Source organism: Ovis canadensis, chromosome 3 (genome assembly GCF_042477335.2).
Source record: "Ovis canadensis isolate MfBH-ARS-UI-01 breed Bighorn chromosome 3, ARS-UI_OviCan_v2, whole genome shotgun sequence".
Lineage (NCBI taxonomy): Eukaryota > Metazoa > Chordata > Mammalia > Artiodactyla > Bovidae > Ovis > Ovis canadensis.
The window spans coordinates 90,603,828-90,619,544 of NC_091247.1; the positions used below are offsets into that span (position 1 = coordinate 90,603,828).

A 15,717-nucleotide genomic window follows, 5' to 3' on the forward strand; every position below is an offset into this window, starting at 1 on the left:
ACCAGGCTTTTCCATCCATTGGATTTTCCAGGCAAGGGTACTGGAGTGGGTTGCCATTTCCTTCTCCAGGAGATCTTCCCGACCCAGGGATTGAACCCGGGTCTCCCGCATTGTAGGCAGACTCTTTACTGTCTGAGCCATCAGAGAAGCCACCAGCAACAGAGGAGAGCCATTTTTAATAAAATCAACAAAAGGGGGATTTGAGTCCATTTTACTGTCAGATTAGGTCTGTAGTTTTGGGAAAAGAAAACTGTCAATAATTCCAGAACCAGAAACAAGACAATTAAATTTGTAAGTACCTCATGAAGTAGCAGATCTTTAATCGAAATTCATCACAGCTTTCTCCACTGGCATTTCGATAGGTACACTAGTTAAGGAAAAAAATCCTTGCACGTTGTTTCCTTTGCACAGATCTGTGGCTGTTTAATCAATTTAGATGAATTCTTAAGAAGAGGACTATACTATTAGGGTGACGTGGATGTTCACGTGGGGAGAAAAGTGGGTTCTGATGACATCAGTGCTAAATAACTAGCACCACATATTATTGCTCTGAGATGTATCTTTCTGGTCTGGAAGAGAGGCCACTTATAAAGTGAATTTTACCTTCCTGAGCACTTGCCAAATGATGACTGTCAACTGTAATGACAAATATACTACTAACTATAGATAATTTAAAATGAATAGTACATAGAAACACCATTTTAGCCAAAAAGATTTTATATGTAGGATTAATGGCATATGTAAGTACTCTAATTTCTTTAGTATTTGAAAACGTCATTTTGGGGTATATTAATATATGCATCTTGCAGTTATTTAGTCTCAAGTCTATTTATTCATACTTTTTAGCTAATATTTATTGAGTTCATGCAAATGCCAAGTACCATGGATATGCAGTGAGCAGGGAATCCAAAGAGAGGAAAATCTAGAGAAATGTAAATTCACAGGTGGTTTCAACTTTCATACAATCTGTGCCTTCAGATATTAAGCTTTACTGTATCTAAATACCCCTTTCTATTTGTGTTTCATATAGCAGTGGACATATTGATGATGAGAATACTGTCTGTGGGCACATTTTGTGGACAGTGTTTGGACCCTAAGGAGGGAATGGGGCAAGACTAAAATAGTTCCCTCCATCCTTCTCTACATACCACCTTTCAATAGCAGGACCTGTGGAATCCTTGGACCACAAGGTACTAAGATATTGCTCATTTCCAGGGACCTCTGTTCAGGGTGAATGTTCCCTTCTCATCTCTAACACCTACTCCCTGTCTGAGGTTGAGGGGATGGTTGATGATGGAGTGAAGAAGCAGAAAGTGGAGGAAACTTAAGGAAGCAGATGGAAGGCCCGCTAGCCCTAGTAACACTCAGTGGCCCCACACCCTCTCAGGCTCTCCCTGCCCTGCCATGCTTCTCACTCATCTGCAGGACCCCTGGGCTTGCAGCAGGCAGAGACTATAGGAACCTGTAATAAACATTAGATCTCAGGGACTAAAACCTCCCTATAAGTATGTGACTATTTTGTAGCCATTTTTCAGTCATTTGGCTTTTAGCCACCTTTTAGGAATTGTACCATGCACAAAAGTGGTGGATTGCTAAAAGTCCTTATTATAGAATGGGGTTTCTAACTATGGTTTTTTCCTTTGCCTTTGTATCAGAAGAAAATCTAAAATGAATGTCAATCAACAGATTATAATAAACCTGCTAGAATGTTCCTTGTGTCTCACCAGCAAGGGACGATGTGAAAATTTAGGTGGTGTTTATGCCTGAGCCAGATCATATTATTCTGGCCGGCATGTCCATGTGTCTAAACTGTATCCTCTAGGTCCACCATTCTGCCTTCCTAAAAGGAATAAAGTAACTCTTGAATCAGTGTTAAATATTCTTTCATTATACTAACAGCAGAAATGTTTAAGACAAGTTAGAAACATTCAGGCTACAGCTCCTGTTTCATTTCATATCAAGTGGTTATTTTCAAGTAGAGCCAAAACATTCAGATGGATAATCAGCTATTTGGTCAGTCATCCAGATGTTTTGTCTAGACATCTATATATATTCACAAAACAGCTGGATAACTGACTGAAGACTGTTTATTCATCTTAATTTACTGGCTTTGGTTAGACACCTCATCTAAGTACAGAACTTGATTTATGATTGTAAAAATTACACAGTAGTTAAAAAGATATATGCAGAGAAGTTTTTCTGCCAATTCAGTGGAAGACAAATACCATCGGTGCATGAGTAGAACTATTCTTGGCAAATAACTATTATTCAGCTCTCCATTGTCATCTGTTAAAAAATAAAAGAAGATTAAGAGGTGAGGAGACAATAGCACATACTACTTTTCTCTTTTTCTAATATCAGTAGTGAACCATTAGTGTCAAAAAGTTCTTGTAGACCCAATTATCATTTTCCTCCTACTTCTGGTATTTCCTTGAAAATTAAGTGGGTAGGTCTCATCCTTCCTCTGGTGTACAGTTACCAAGTTTCACATATAAAAATATAGGAGATTCAGTTAAATTTGAATTAAGGCAAACCACAAAGAATTTTTTAGTACAAGTATGTCCCATGCCCTATTTACAACATACTTATACCAAAAATGTGTCTCATCTGCAATTCAGATTTAACTGATCATCCTGTATTTTATCTGGCAACCCTACTCTGTCTGGTTTAACTCTTCCTAAAACAATCAATTCAACAAACAACTTCTTTGTGATTCTGTTTGTACAAGGAATAATCCAAAATGCTAAGGTAGTCAGACAACATGAAAAGCAGATAGCTGTAAAGTCTACAACTATGGAGGAGATGAATGTAGGAGATTTGTGCTATTCACACATGTCTAAGCCAAAGGACCAAGAAAGGATCACAGCTGCATGTACCATGTCCATGAAAAAATCGCAAAGGGCTATGCTGAGTGGAGGAAACAGTCAGCATTCCTGACTGGGGAGTACAGAAATGATACTATGAAGATTTGAGATGACACCTTAAATGAGGCCTGAAGCAGACTTTCAGTGAAGGAGTATGATACAGGCAGAAAGGCAGAAAGATTCAGGGAATGTTCCAGAAACATTAAGTGAATAGTATGTCTGGGTATTAGCTGTGGACAGTAAAAGGAAGGAAACGCATGGGGCGATGATACTGGGGAGACAGACTGGGGTTAATAAAAAGGCCTTAAATAACAAGGTGTGTGAGTGCATGCTAAGTCGCTTCTGTCGGGTCCAACTCTGTGCGACCCCATGGACTGTAGCCTGCCAGGCTCCTCTGTCCATGGGATTCTCCAGGCAAGAATACTGGAGTGGGTTGCCATGCCTTCCTCCAGGGGATCTTCCCAACCCAGGGATCGAACCTGCGATTCTTACGTCTCCTCACTGGCAGGTGGGTTCTTTACAGTTAGCACCACCTGGGAAGTCCCAAATACCAATGTATGGAGATTGCCTTCTGTTCCATAGCAACTCTTGCAACTGAACTGGGGGAGGTAGAGTAGCAAGATGTACACAAGGGAGAAAGGCTCGTACCAAACATCTCAATGCAAGTGCTCAGCAGCTCATCTAATGTTGCTGCTTTCCCAAGTCCGCTTGACCCCATGGTTATGTGCTGCCGTCAAAAAACTAGGGGCATTTTCAACATCATACAGATCATCTCCATAATTATGCAAGCGGGTGATGTCTGTGCTTAGTGGTGGTCTCCGTCCTAAAGTCTCAGGGATCTAAAAAACAAGAAGAAAAAAATATCAGACTAGAGTTCTGCCAGACTAGTTAACATATCTTTAACTAGAGTTAAAGTATGGCTTTCCTACCTGAAAAGATAATGACTTCCATTTACTCTGTATTTCTGCAAGAAAATTATCAAAGTGATAAGAGATTGTGTGAATCACCATGATGGCAAAATGCCTGCTAAACTATTCCTTAGCATGTATAATGCTCTGAGACCATGGGAATGTGTGTGTGTGTTAGTCACTCAGTCATGTCTGACTCTTTGCTACCCCATGGGCTGTAGCCCACCAGGCTCCCTTGTCCATGAAATTCTCCAGGCAAGAATACTGGAATGGATTGCCATTTCCTTCTCCAGACTATGGGAATGGTCCCTATTAAATAACATCTTATTTTTCAGTTGAAAAGAATTTACAACATTTTTCAATTTCTTTATTTTCTTAAGTGATAAAGACATTCAGGAGCATATTATAATAAACATTCAGTTCAGTTCAGTCGCTCAGTCATGTCCGACTCTTTGCAACCCCATGAACCGCAGCACGCCAGGCCTCCCTGTCCATCACCAACTGCCGGAGTCTACCCAAACCCATGTCCATTGAGTCCATGATGCTATCCAACCATTTCATCCTCATCCTCATCCTTCTCCTCCTGCCCTCAATCTTTCCCAGCATCAGGGGTTTTCAAATGAGTCAGCTCTTCACGTCAGGTGGCCAAAGTATTGGAGTTTCAGCTTTAACATCAGTCCTTCCAGTGAACACCCAGGACTGATCTCCTTTAGCATGGACTGGTTGGATCTCCTTGCAGTCCAAGGGACTCTCAAGAGTCTTCTCCAACACCACAGTTCAAAAGCATCAATTCTTCGGCACTCAGCTTTCTTCAGTCCAACTTTCACCTCCATACATGACTATTGGAAAAACCATAGCCTTGACTAGATGGACCTTTGTTGACAAAGTAACGTCTCTGCTTTTGAATATGCTGTCTAGGTTGGTCATAACTTTTCTTCCAAGGAGTAAGCATCTTTTAATTTCATGGCTGTAGTCACCATCTGTAGTGATTTTAGAGCCCAGAAAAATAAAGTCATCCACTGTTTCCCCATCTATTTCCCATGAAGTGATGGGACCAGATGCCATGATCTTCGTTTTCTGAATGTTGAGCTTTAAGCCAACTTTTTCACTCTCCTCTTTCACTTTAGTTCTTCCTCACTTAATGCCGTAACGGTGGTGTCATCTGCATATCTGAGGTTATTGATATTTCTCCCAGCAACCTTGATTCCAGCTTGTGCTTCTTCCAGTCCAGCGTTTCTCAGGATGTACTCTGCATATAAGTTAAATAAGCAGGGTGACAGTATGCAGCCTTGATGTACTCCTTTTCCTATTTGGAACCAGTCTGTTGTTCCATGTCCGGTTCTAACTGTTGCTCCCTGACCTGCATACAGGTTTCTCAAGAGGCAGGTCAGGTGGTCTGGTATTCCCATCTCCTTCAGAATTTTCCACAGTTTATTGTGATCCACACAGTCAAAGGCTTTGGCACAGTCAATAAAGCAGAAATCAATGTTTTTCTGGAACTCTCTTGCTTTTTCGGTGATCCAGTGGATGTTGGCAATTTGATCTCTAGTTTCTCTGCCTTTTCTAAATCCAGCTTGAACATCTGGAAGTTCATGGTTCACTGATTACTTGGATTAATTTTATTACAAGTATATGAAAGTGAAAGTGGCTCAGTCGTGTCCAACTCTTTGCGACCCCATGGGCTATAAAGTCCATGGAATTAAATACGCTAGAATATTGGAGTGGGTAGTCTTTTCCTTCTCCAGGGAATCTTTCCAACCCAGGGATCGAACCCAGGTCTCCTGCATTGCAGGTGGATTCTTTACCAGCTGAGCCACAAGGGAAGCCCAAGAATACTGGAGTGGGTAGCCTATCCCTTCTCCAGAGGATCTTCCCAACCCAGGAATCAAACCGGGATCTCCTGCATTGCAGGTGGATTCTTTACCAACTGAACTATCAGGGAAGCCCCTACAAGTATATATAGAGAGATAAACTTTAAAGTACAAATATATTAATGAGGATTATATAAATGTGATCATGTAAATGTTGAACAACTGGTAATTTGCATAACTTTTCTAATAGTGTTATTAAAAGTATTAAAATACTATAACAATAATAACAAGATTAACAATAATCTCTTGAACATCCACATTATGTACCAGGTTTTATATCAGATGTTTTGCATATATTATCCAACTTGACCTTCATAGCAATACTATAAGGTAGTAATTATGATTTCCAGTATAGACACAAGGTCATGGGATTCACAGAAATTTGGCAGCTGGTCTAAAGCCATACAATTATTAAAGCCTTGAATCAGAACTCCATTATAAAATAGTTTTTGGCTTCCCTTTGTCCCTTTTATTGCTCTCCCAAGTGCGGACATCATGAGCTGTCATAATTTTGCCCCCCAATCTAGTGTGAAAAATAGCACTCCATACCATCTCAAAAAGAGGATATAAACCAGGTTATTTGTCACAGAGGTAGAAGGAAAACGTGGTCCTGAGAATTGTCCATTTTATAGCAATGGCATGGGGAAAGTGGGATTAGAAACAACCTCTCAGAGATGCTTATGCCAAAAGTGTCCCTGTAGGAAACACACCATCATTTTATTTTATAGAGCAAGTCCTTGATGCCAGCTCCATACAAGGCTTAGAGAAATGGAGACGTCATCATGATGTAAGACAATTATCCACTTTGGACAGTTTAGCAGGTAAATGTGGCCATTTGGGCTTCACCTCTTGAACTGTTTAAAGTCAATGTCTCTTTTACTCTCAAAGTTTATTTATTCCTTGGTAGTCACGGAGCACCTGACAATTGCTAGGCACTAGGCAAGGCATTGTGGCTACCAAGATGAACTCGTCATCACCTCATCCCTGCCTTCGGTGGGCCCACAGTCAACTTCAGAAGGCAAACACATGAATGAAAAGAAAAGAAAAAAACAAGCCTAAGGTCCAACGATGCCACTGAAGACTGGCATCTGAATGAGTCTATTCACCAGCTAAATAAATCCAGTGGAAACACAGTCTTGTGCTAAAGGTACCACTCTTAGAGCATCAAAAGAATCATTTCACATGTCATAAAAATAACAGAAACACTGGTTCAGTGCTGAGCCACTTTGATACTCAAAGGGTTTGTGAAATGGGATTGTTAAAGTAGTGCAGAACCAACTCTTACATCTCTTAACAAAGTAACCTTATCAGTAAGACCCTTCCCGAACACCATAATTTAACACAACACTTTCTCTCCATGCCCACCTCCCAATTGGCATGCCCTATCTCCCACTCCAGTGTTCTTGCCTGGAGAATCCCAGGGACAGAGGAGCCTGGTGGGCTTCTGTCTGTGGGGTCGCACAGAGTCAGACACGACTGACGTGACTTAGCAGCAGCAGCAGCAGCAGCAGCATCTCTCTTCCTGGGTTTATTTTTCCTCATAACATGTACCCCCATTTGAGATGCTATACATTTGTTCATCTGCATTTAAATCTTTCTAGCACTGTATACATAAGCTCCATGAGTACAGGAATTTTTGTCTTAGTTCTCTGGTGTTTTCCCTAATTCCTAAGACTTTACCTCTCAAAAAAAGAATTTGCTGAATTAATGAATGAGTGAATGGATGCATAAAGAAAGAGTAAAATAAAAATGATAAAAAGCTGGTCTTTGAATATGTATATATTTGGAAGAGTGGATACCATAAAATTTTAAGAGGTTGTTTTTTAGTTTGTTTTAGTACTAAAAGCTACTAAACTATAGCTAGTTTAGTAGCAGCTTTTAGTAAACATTACTGGAACAGAAGTTTTCTAGATTTTCTGCAGCTTTCTAGACATGATAGTATCTGCCTATACTCCATTGATAATAAGAACTTGGTACCTCTTCCAGGACATTTTGCAGCAGAATTTTTCTGATTTTCTTAATGCAAATTCTGTCAAACCCACAAAAAGTCAACACTGGACAATTGACAAGTTTGATTACCTTCCTGTATCAGTTCAGTTCAGTTGCTCAGTTATGTCCTACTCTTTGCGACCCCATGAACTGCAGCATGCCAGGCCTCCCTGCCCGTCACCAATCGCTGGAGTCTACCCAAACCCACGTCCATTGAGTAGGTGATGCCATCCAACCATCTCATCCTCTGTTGTCCCCTTCTCCTCCTGCCCTCAATAAACAGGCTTTTTTCCCTTTTATCTTGTTAATGCTTGCTAATGAAGAGCAAATATTTTACTTAGAACCAAGCAACCTAGATTAATTAAACTAATTCTGAGGTCAAAACCAAAATTATTCAGCTAATCTGTCTGGGGAAGGTATTGACTTTCCCCAGAGGGTTAGAAGTAATCTGGCACCAAAAAACCTGTCACCATATTTGGAGTTATATTTGTGATCTGCGAAGAATCAGTACATGAAAGCCAGATGGACAAGGCTCTCCAGTTAAAATCTGTTTCTGCAATCAGTAGATGTGTCTGTGTCCCTGTTTAGAATTCTATCACCTGCATACGTACCTGAGATCTCATTTCATTCGTGTGGATATTATTGTGTCTACAACTGTTTTTTCAAAAGTAAAGTTTCTTTATTACAAAGGCAATATACATTCATCATTTAAAATAGGACAGTAATGAAAAAGCAAAGAAAAATCACTATCCACAATTTCATCATCCAAACAACTGTTTCTTTCAGCTTTTCCTCTCATAATTATTTTGGCAAGTTTCTTACATAATCTACAGTAGCTTAAAGAAATACTTACCTATTGGTCTTACACAGATAGATATCCAGACCTGAAAGAATATTAAGGGCAGTTTTCATCACTGGCAAATGCATTGAGGATGCAGTCTGCTGAATTGGTTTATCCAACACAAATAACAAGTACTTTGGAGAACCTGATAAAAGAACAGAAATAAATCCCCAGAGTTAAATAATAGGAGCCCCAAATAATCCATTGCATTAAAGCATCTCCAAAACCCTTCAGTTATAAGTGGGTTTGAGATTTTTGTCTAAACATCACCCACAAAATTAATTAAAAAGACAATACATTTGAAGTAGTTATTTGGTGCCATGATATTTTTAAGATCAAATTGTTTTTTAAAAATAAAATAAATTCCAGCCAATTAAAAGCTACAAGTATGGAGAACTTCCCTGGTGGTCCAATGGTTAAGAATCCACCTTCCAAGCAGGGGACGTACGTTCAACCCCTGGTCAAGGAACTAAGATTTCTCATGCCATGAGACAACTAAGCCCCTGAGGGAACTGGAAAGAAGCCCATGCAGTAATGAAGATCCAGCATGCTGCAACTAAGACCTTATGCAGCCCAAAACACCTAAAGCGTGACAAAACCAAAATTTATGCCCAACATGAAATATTGTTTTATTTCAGATATACATCTATGGGTAGGTTACTCATTAAGAATTTCCAAACATTGACTTTTGAATGTTAGTAAATCTCTAAAACAATTTGTTATGGTAATCATGAAACTGATTCTAAATCACTCTTGACAGTCTCAGTGAGAATGTCAGTGTTATTTTATTCCATGTTGTTTAGTCTTCTGATGGTTTTGGACTTGCTTTTGTGTTGATAGGTACTCTCTGGCTTCAGTGAAAATTATTGCTCCCCAGCATAAACATTTTTCACAAGTTTGAAAAGGACACAGTAAGTCAAAATTTCCCCAGAGCTTGAATTCTTTCTAAGAGAGAAAGTCTCACTTCAAAAGAACAATAGACTTCTGTTGGGTGTGATTTCCAAAGGCCATGATGTCTTCATTCAGCAAAAGATTTTCATTAATGTGACTTGTGAAGACCCAAAAAATCCTTGTGAGGTGGCTTAGGGCAATAAGAATGATGCTCTCAATGTCAGGGACTGTGCAAAGGAGCCAACTCCATGAAGCTATACATGGACAGATCTTAAGAGTCCCAGACTCTTGACTCAGAGCATTTAGTTTTCCAAAATCATGTTTCAATATCAGACAAATGGGGCGAGTTTTACTACTTTGAGTAAAATGTAATTACCACTCTGAGTGAAATGCCATTAGTTAGAAGTTAGAAGTTTAGTAACATAAAAGGCCGTCAATCTTGCAAAAACTGGGTGCTCAAGAAGGTGTCTCCCTTTGTACACAGTTCCTCTTCCCTTCTCATATTGAAAAGCATTTAAGTTGAGGACTTAATGTGAAGTATTATAGAAGATCAATGTTTAGAAGTACAGGAAGAAAGATGTTAATTTAGAGAAAGGAGAAGGAAACAGGAGAAAAAAAATACTGTGATGCTAGGGCATCCAGGGGCAGGTGGCCTCATCAGCAACGGAATCCCATTCCTGAAAGTGCTGAAGCTAAAGTAAGGTAATGACTGTCAAAGATGTGGTAGACTAAACTCCCAGACAGCGTCTAGGAAACATGCCAGAATAACAGCAAAGGTTGGTTGCCTGTAGCTGTAGGATTGCAGAATTTATAAGGTGAAATATTACATCTAGTAAGTATTCAAGGAATAGTGTTGCAATTATATTGGCCATATTAGAACTTCCAAAGACAGTTTTGTCTATAGCACTACTTCTGTTGCAAGAAAAGACAAATGAAATCTCTTGAAGATTCTTCCCTCCTAATGGCAGATATGGTCTTAATATATAAGTAACCATAAGTATGTTCCCACACTCACATGACCTTCATATGGAGACAAGGGAATTGCTCCAAAAGCCTAAATCCTTTGCTAAAACGAACAGTAGTTATTACAAACTTTTACACTTTAAGTTTTAACAACTAAGGTGTCACGGCAATTGTAATTCTGGCAACACTCAAGCTTAATCTTCCTTTCTCTACAGAGACATGAAATTTTAAAAGTACTGTGATTATATTCACTGAGACTCCACAGTAGAATCAAGATTATTGAGTTCAATAAGAGAAATGACAAAACTATGAAAGATAGTTAATTTATTTGACAAATATTGTAAGTAAGTGTTAAGTGTGAAAGTGTTAGTTGCTCAGCTGTGTCCAACTCTTTGCGACGCCATGGACTGTAAGCCTACCAGGTTTCTCTGTCCATGGAATTCTCCAGGCAAGAATACTGGAGTGGATGGGGATTCTCCAGGGGATCTTCCTGACCCAGGGATTGAACCTGGGGCTCTTGCATTGCAGGCAGATTCTTTACCATCTGAGCCACCAGGGAAATCATGACAAATATTGCATTGGCTCAAAAGTTCTTTTAGGTTTCTCTGTAGGATTGCACAGAAAAACCCAAATGAATATTGTGGCTAACCCTATACTTACTGAGTATCTACTAGACACCAGATACCAAGCAAGGTACACTTGAGTGGCTGGTAGAAAAAGTTGGAGACAAGCAAAAGGAAGGATAAATTGATAAACAAGACAAAAATAATTCTTGCTCTTCAGTTCAGTTGCTCAGTCATGTCTGACTCTTTGTGACACCATGAACCGTAGCATGCCAGGCCTCCCTGTCTATCACCAGTTCCTGGAGTTCACCCAAACCCATGTCCATTGAGTCAGAGATGCCATCCAACCATCTTGTCCTCTGTCATCCCCTTCTCCTCCTGCCCTCAATCTTTCCCAGCATCAGGGTCTTTTCAAATTCTTGCTCTTATACTCCAGCAAAGAATTAAATAAGAAATTTAAGTATCTTGTGAAGGGCTGGGGCATTAAGACAGTCTAAGAGTCAGAGGAGTTTTAGCCAGTTTAGCCAGGCCGAGTGTGGGTAGGATGATAGCAATTAAGAAAAGTTAAAAGATATTTAGAATGACTGATGTATTGAAGATGGGGCAAGAGATGAACCTAAAAAGGTCAATAGGAATAACTCATGAACAGTACTGTTAGCTATATTAAGGAGTTTGGGCTTTATCTGAAGGGTAATGAGAATCCATTGTTTTAAAAGTGAGTAGGAGAATGGTATGATCAAATCTGGATTTTTTAAAAGATTCTTCCAGATGCAATATGGAGGAGAAATTAGTAAAGACCTACACTAATGACCAGTTCATAGTCAGTTATAACTATCCATGCAAGAGATAGAGGTTATCTAAACCAATGTGTGGCAGTGAAAATGGAAAGACGTGATTGGTCACAGAGCATATTTTGAAGATAGATCCAACAAGATTGGCTGATCTGTTGGCCATGGGGAATGAGTAGAAAGGAGGAATCAGGGATAATTTTCAGATTTCCAGCTGGACATCTGGTTGGGTTACAGGCCATTTCCCTGAGACTGAGAAACTAAGGAATGGGGGAGGGAGTAGAAGTTCATGGAGAGGGCAGCAATCAATGAGTGCATTTTTGAATGTGTTGAGTTAGAGATGTCTGAGACATCCTAAGGGGAATGTTGAGTTAGCTTCTGGATATCTGTTACATGCTTAAGTGCTAAGCATCAGTGGAAAGGGAAATTTAAGTGGCAGGAGAAAAAGAACTTATATAACAAGGTCTCTGGGAAGACAACAGTGATGGACTGTGCCCAGGTGGAGGGATTTACCTTGGATAAAACAGAAGGTTGCCTCTTTCAATGTAAAGGCATGGAAGAGGAAAAAACAGGTATAGATACAGTTCTGATAGCAGGAAGTCAAGGAAGTTCCTGTCTACTGACTTCTATTTACTTTAAAAGAAGGAGAAAAGGTCATCCACTGGAAGGTCTGACGGAAGCAGATTTGAGGTTTACCCAGAGGAGAAAATAAGCAAAAGATACTGTATAAGATCAGAAGAAAGAAACCAGAAGTATTGGGATTATTTTCATCAAGAAGAAAAGGCTGATTTTCTCTTCTGGAGTTTGTTTTGAGAGGAAGTTTAGTGCTCCTTGTTCCTTGGGTGACATTACTTACTCATGTCAATACAAGAAGATCAAGTATTGATCATCTTCTGTATGTAGCAGGCAATTATGGGTTTCTACTGCTATCTAGTCACATAAGTTTCTGTAAGTATGAACCTCAGAGCTAAAGCATGGTTGGCATTTTCTGGATGGTTTCCACATGAGGGCATGGGGCTCTCATCTCACCTAGCTTTGCTTACAACAGGGAAGATGGAGACAGATACTATTGGAAAGGAAACTATAATAAAGAAATAATCTACCTACCACACGTTGACTTGCTCCAGGAAATTTCATTCTGGCAACTTCAACCTCAGCCACTCATTCCCATGTTCTCTACCTTTCTAGTCAAGATTTGTGTGTCTCAGACCCACCATGCACAATCTCCAGTGGTTTCATTATCTGTTATTTTTATTTATTTATATCTGTCAATCACTTCTTTTTTTAATTTTTTTAATTTTTATTTTTACTTTATTTTACTTTACAATACTGTATTGGTTTTGCCATACATTGACATGAATCCACCACGGGGGTACATTATTTTTAAAAGGTAATAGTGTCACAAGACTAATTTACTGTTGCTCACTATTCAGATTTAGCATTCTTTGGTTATTTCTGTGCTGGTCTTGTTTTAATTTTCTTTTTCATTTCTTTCAACGTCAACTCTGAGTTCTTGGAACTTATCTTTCTACTTTATTTCCTCCAATCAGTTACTTTTCCTTGAGTGCTCTGTTAAAGTCTCATTGCCAGCATGGTCAGGGTTGATTCTATCATAAAGCAACTTAGAAAGTATGATAGTATGAGCTTAGAAAATGAGCCTAGTGCTAATAGCAAAGTTAAAGCATTTCAAATGGGCCATAATGATGACCCATAGAAGAAAGTATCCCACATTTACAGATAGTGGATCAATATTCCTTTAAATTCTATTAAAGACTGACCAGAAGCAATAGTCATGGATAATATTGAATCTCTCAGATATAACAGCAATTTTTTTCATTTTTGACTTAGATAGGTTTATTTAATGTCACAATGAGATTTTCCTGGGTTTTAAATTTTTATTTGTTTTGCTGGTTTATTTTTTTCCTACAAAGAGCTTTTACTAAATTAATGGAGCATTAATAATCAGTGTTGCCCTGGATTTTAGAAAGCAAAATAATAATAACTTATACAAATACTACTTGTTGGAGTGTATAATATGATAGACATAATGTTGGGGAAATTACCTATATTAGGTTTAAATCTTATAACACCCTGAAAGCTAGGTATTATTATAACCATTTCATACAGGAGGAAATTGAGGCCTGGAGAGGTGAAATTATTTGTCCATATCATATTACTAGTTAAGTTGCAGAGATAAGTCCATCTGACTCCAAAAATTTATATTCTTTTCACTATCCAGACAAATGTTAGCTGTTGCTAATGCTTGCCTATTAGATCCATTTTTAGGCATTATCTAGAACAAACGTTTACTGTTCCCTTTGCTTAGCTTCTAAGCATTCTGTCGCTGGCACTATTGTCTGAAAATGAATAACAATCATTATTACAGCAAGCTCGACAATTTAGGGACTCACTGGTACCAAACACCGAACAGAAGTCAATGACCATCTCAGCTCATCTCACAAGACCTCATAGCATTTTTCTGTGACAATAAGTATTGGTAAAAAGGTTAAACTGTATTTTATTTATTTTTCTTGGTTAACAGTATTTAGTACTGACAACCAGACTAACGTATTTGCAGCCACTTGACATGAGTTGAATGAGAAATTAAAGTCTTGAAGAAGTTCTAGCAATAAACGCAATGGAAGAGAACTGAAACCGGGGCTCTGCGACAGCCTATAGGGGTGGGATACGGTGGTAAGAGGGAGGGGATATGTGTATACCTATGGCTAACTCATGTTGATGTCTGTCAGAAATCAGCATAATATTGTGAAGCAATTATCCTTCAATAAAAAACCAAAACTTTTAAAAATGCAGTAAACTCCAAAGTCCAAACCAAGGGGGTATTTTCCTTGCATTTGGCTGTAGACGAACATGGAAGAGTATTAATATATACACATATTAGGCATTTGCAGTCAGATGGTTTCTAGATGGACATGTTCACCCACACAGAAGGGTCGTGGCAACTCTAGTATTCAGATTGTAAATATCCCCCCAATAAGACCCAGAAATAGGAGATGCTTAGCTCAGAAGTTAACACTTTAAACTTTGGGAAAATAGGGTTTTTTCTTTGAAGATCAATACTTTCTTCTCCTAAAGATGCCAATAATTCATACCAATCCTGTCTGTGGCACTAGTACTTTGGAAAGACCTGGTTCCAAATGCCTTGAAATAAAGTCATATTCCCTTACCCTTTAATTGCTTATTTACCTTAGAGTGAGTGTATGATGATGACGATGGAGGAGGAAGAGGAAGAGGAAGTCATCTTTTTGGGTACTACAATCCAGTCACTGAGCTGAGCACTTTACCCAATGAATTCTCGAAGGCCAGGCCCCACCACAGAAATCCAGCAATAAATAAAATGCAGCCAAAAAAAAAAAAAGTTGACTCTGAGAAAATACCCTGATGCTGGGAAAGATTGAAGGCAAAAGGAGAAGGGGGCAACAGAGGATGAGATGGTTAGATGGCATCACTGACTCAGTGGACATGAATTTGAGCATACTCCAGGAGATAGTGGAGGACAGAGGAGCCTGGCATGCTGCAGTCCATGGGGTGGCAAAGAGTCAGACACAACTTAGCGGCTGAACAACAACAACAAAACTTTGTTATTTGTTACCAAAAGAAAATGCAAGGAGGTCTTGTGGGGTGAGCTCTGAGCTAGTTATTAACTTCCATTTAGTACTTGGTGCCAACACTAACATCCTCATACCTGTGAACCCACCAGGAGCAGGAGGACATTCTCAATAACTGGCATGGGTTAAGTGAAACTCAGGTATCTTCCCACTAGGACTCAACTGACAATCTCAGGGAACAGAATCTATACAAAAGAGCCTCCAAAGGAATGAAGACATTGCACAGACCACCACTGAGAGCAAGAGAATGTGAACAGAAGACACGGCCTGGAGGACAAAATCTCTCTCTTACCTATAAGGTGGGAGTGGAAGCTGCCTGTCTCTGAAGGGACTGGGAGAGGATTTCAAAACCTGAGTCCTAAGTTGTTACAAAGGAATGCAGCAAGAAGATAACACAATGAAATATTGCC

The 15,717-nt window shown here is 39.2% G+C and overlaps 1 protein-coding gene across 10 annotated transcripts in view; it reads right to left on the minus strand.

The window, feature by feature from the left end:
* Positions 1–15,717, minus strand: part of RASGRP3 (RAS guanyl releasing protein 3) — a 115,223-nt gene that overhangs the window by 37,547 nt on the left and 61,959 nt on the right. For 8 of the 10 annotated variants that reach the window (XM_069580481.1, XM_069580476.1, XM_069580480.1 and 5 more), the window contains exons 2-5: positions 8,486–8,618; positions 3,513–3,703; positions 2,184–2,286; positions 300–362 (exon numbers count right to left, since the gene is read on the minus strand). In XM_069580481.1, the coding sequence (XP_069436582.1) occupies positions 300–362; positions 2,184–2,286; positions 3,513–3,582 (236 nt within the window). In that variant the 5' untranslated portion in view covers positions 3,583–3,703; positions 8,486–8,618. Of the gene's footprint in view, positions 1–299; positions 363–2,183; positions 2,287–3,512; positions 3,704–3,793; positions 3,829–8,485; positions 8,619–15,717 lie in introns of all 10 variants that reach the window. The other 2 variants (XM_069580484.1, XM_069580479.1) reach the window with 1 other exon arrangement.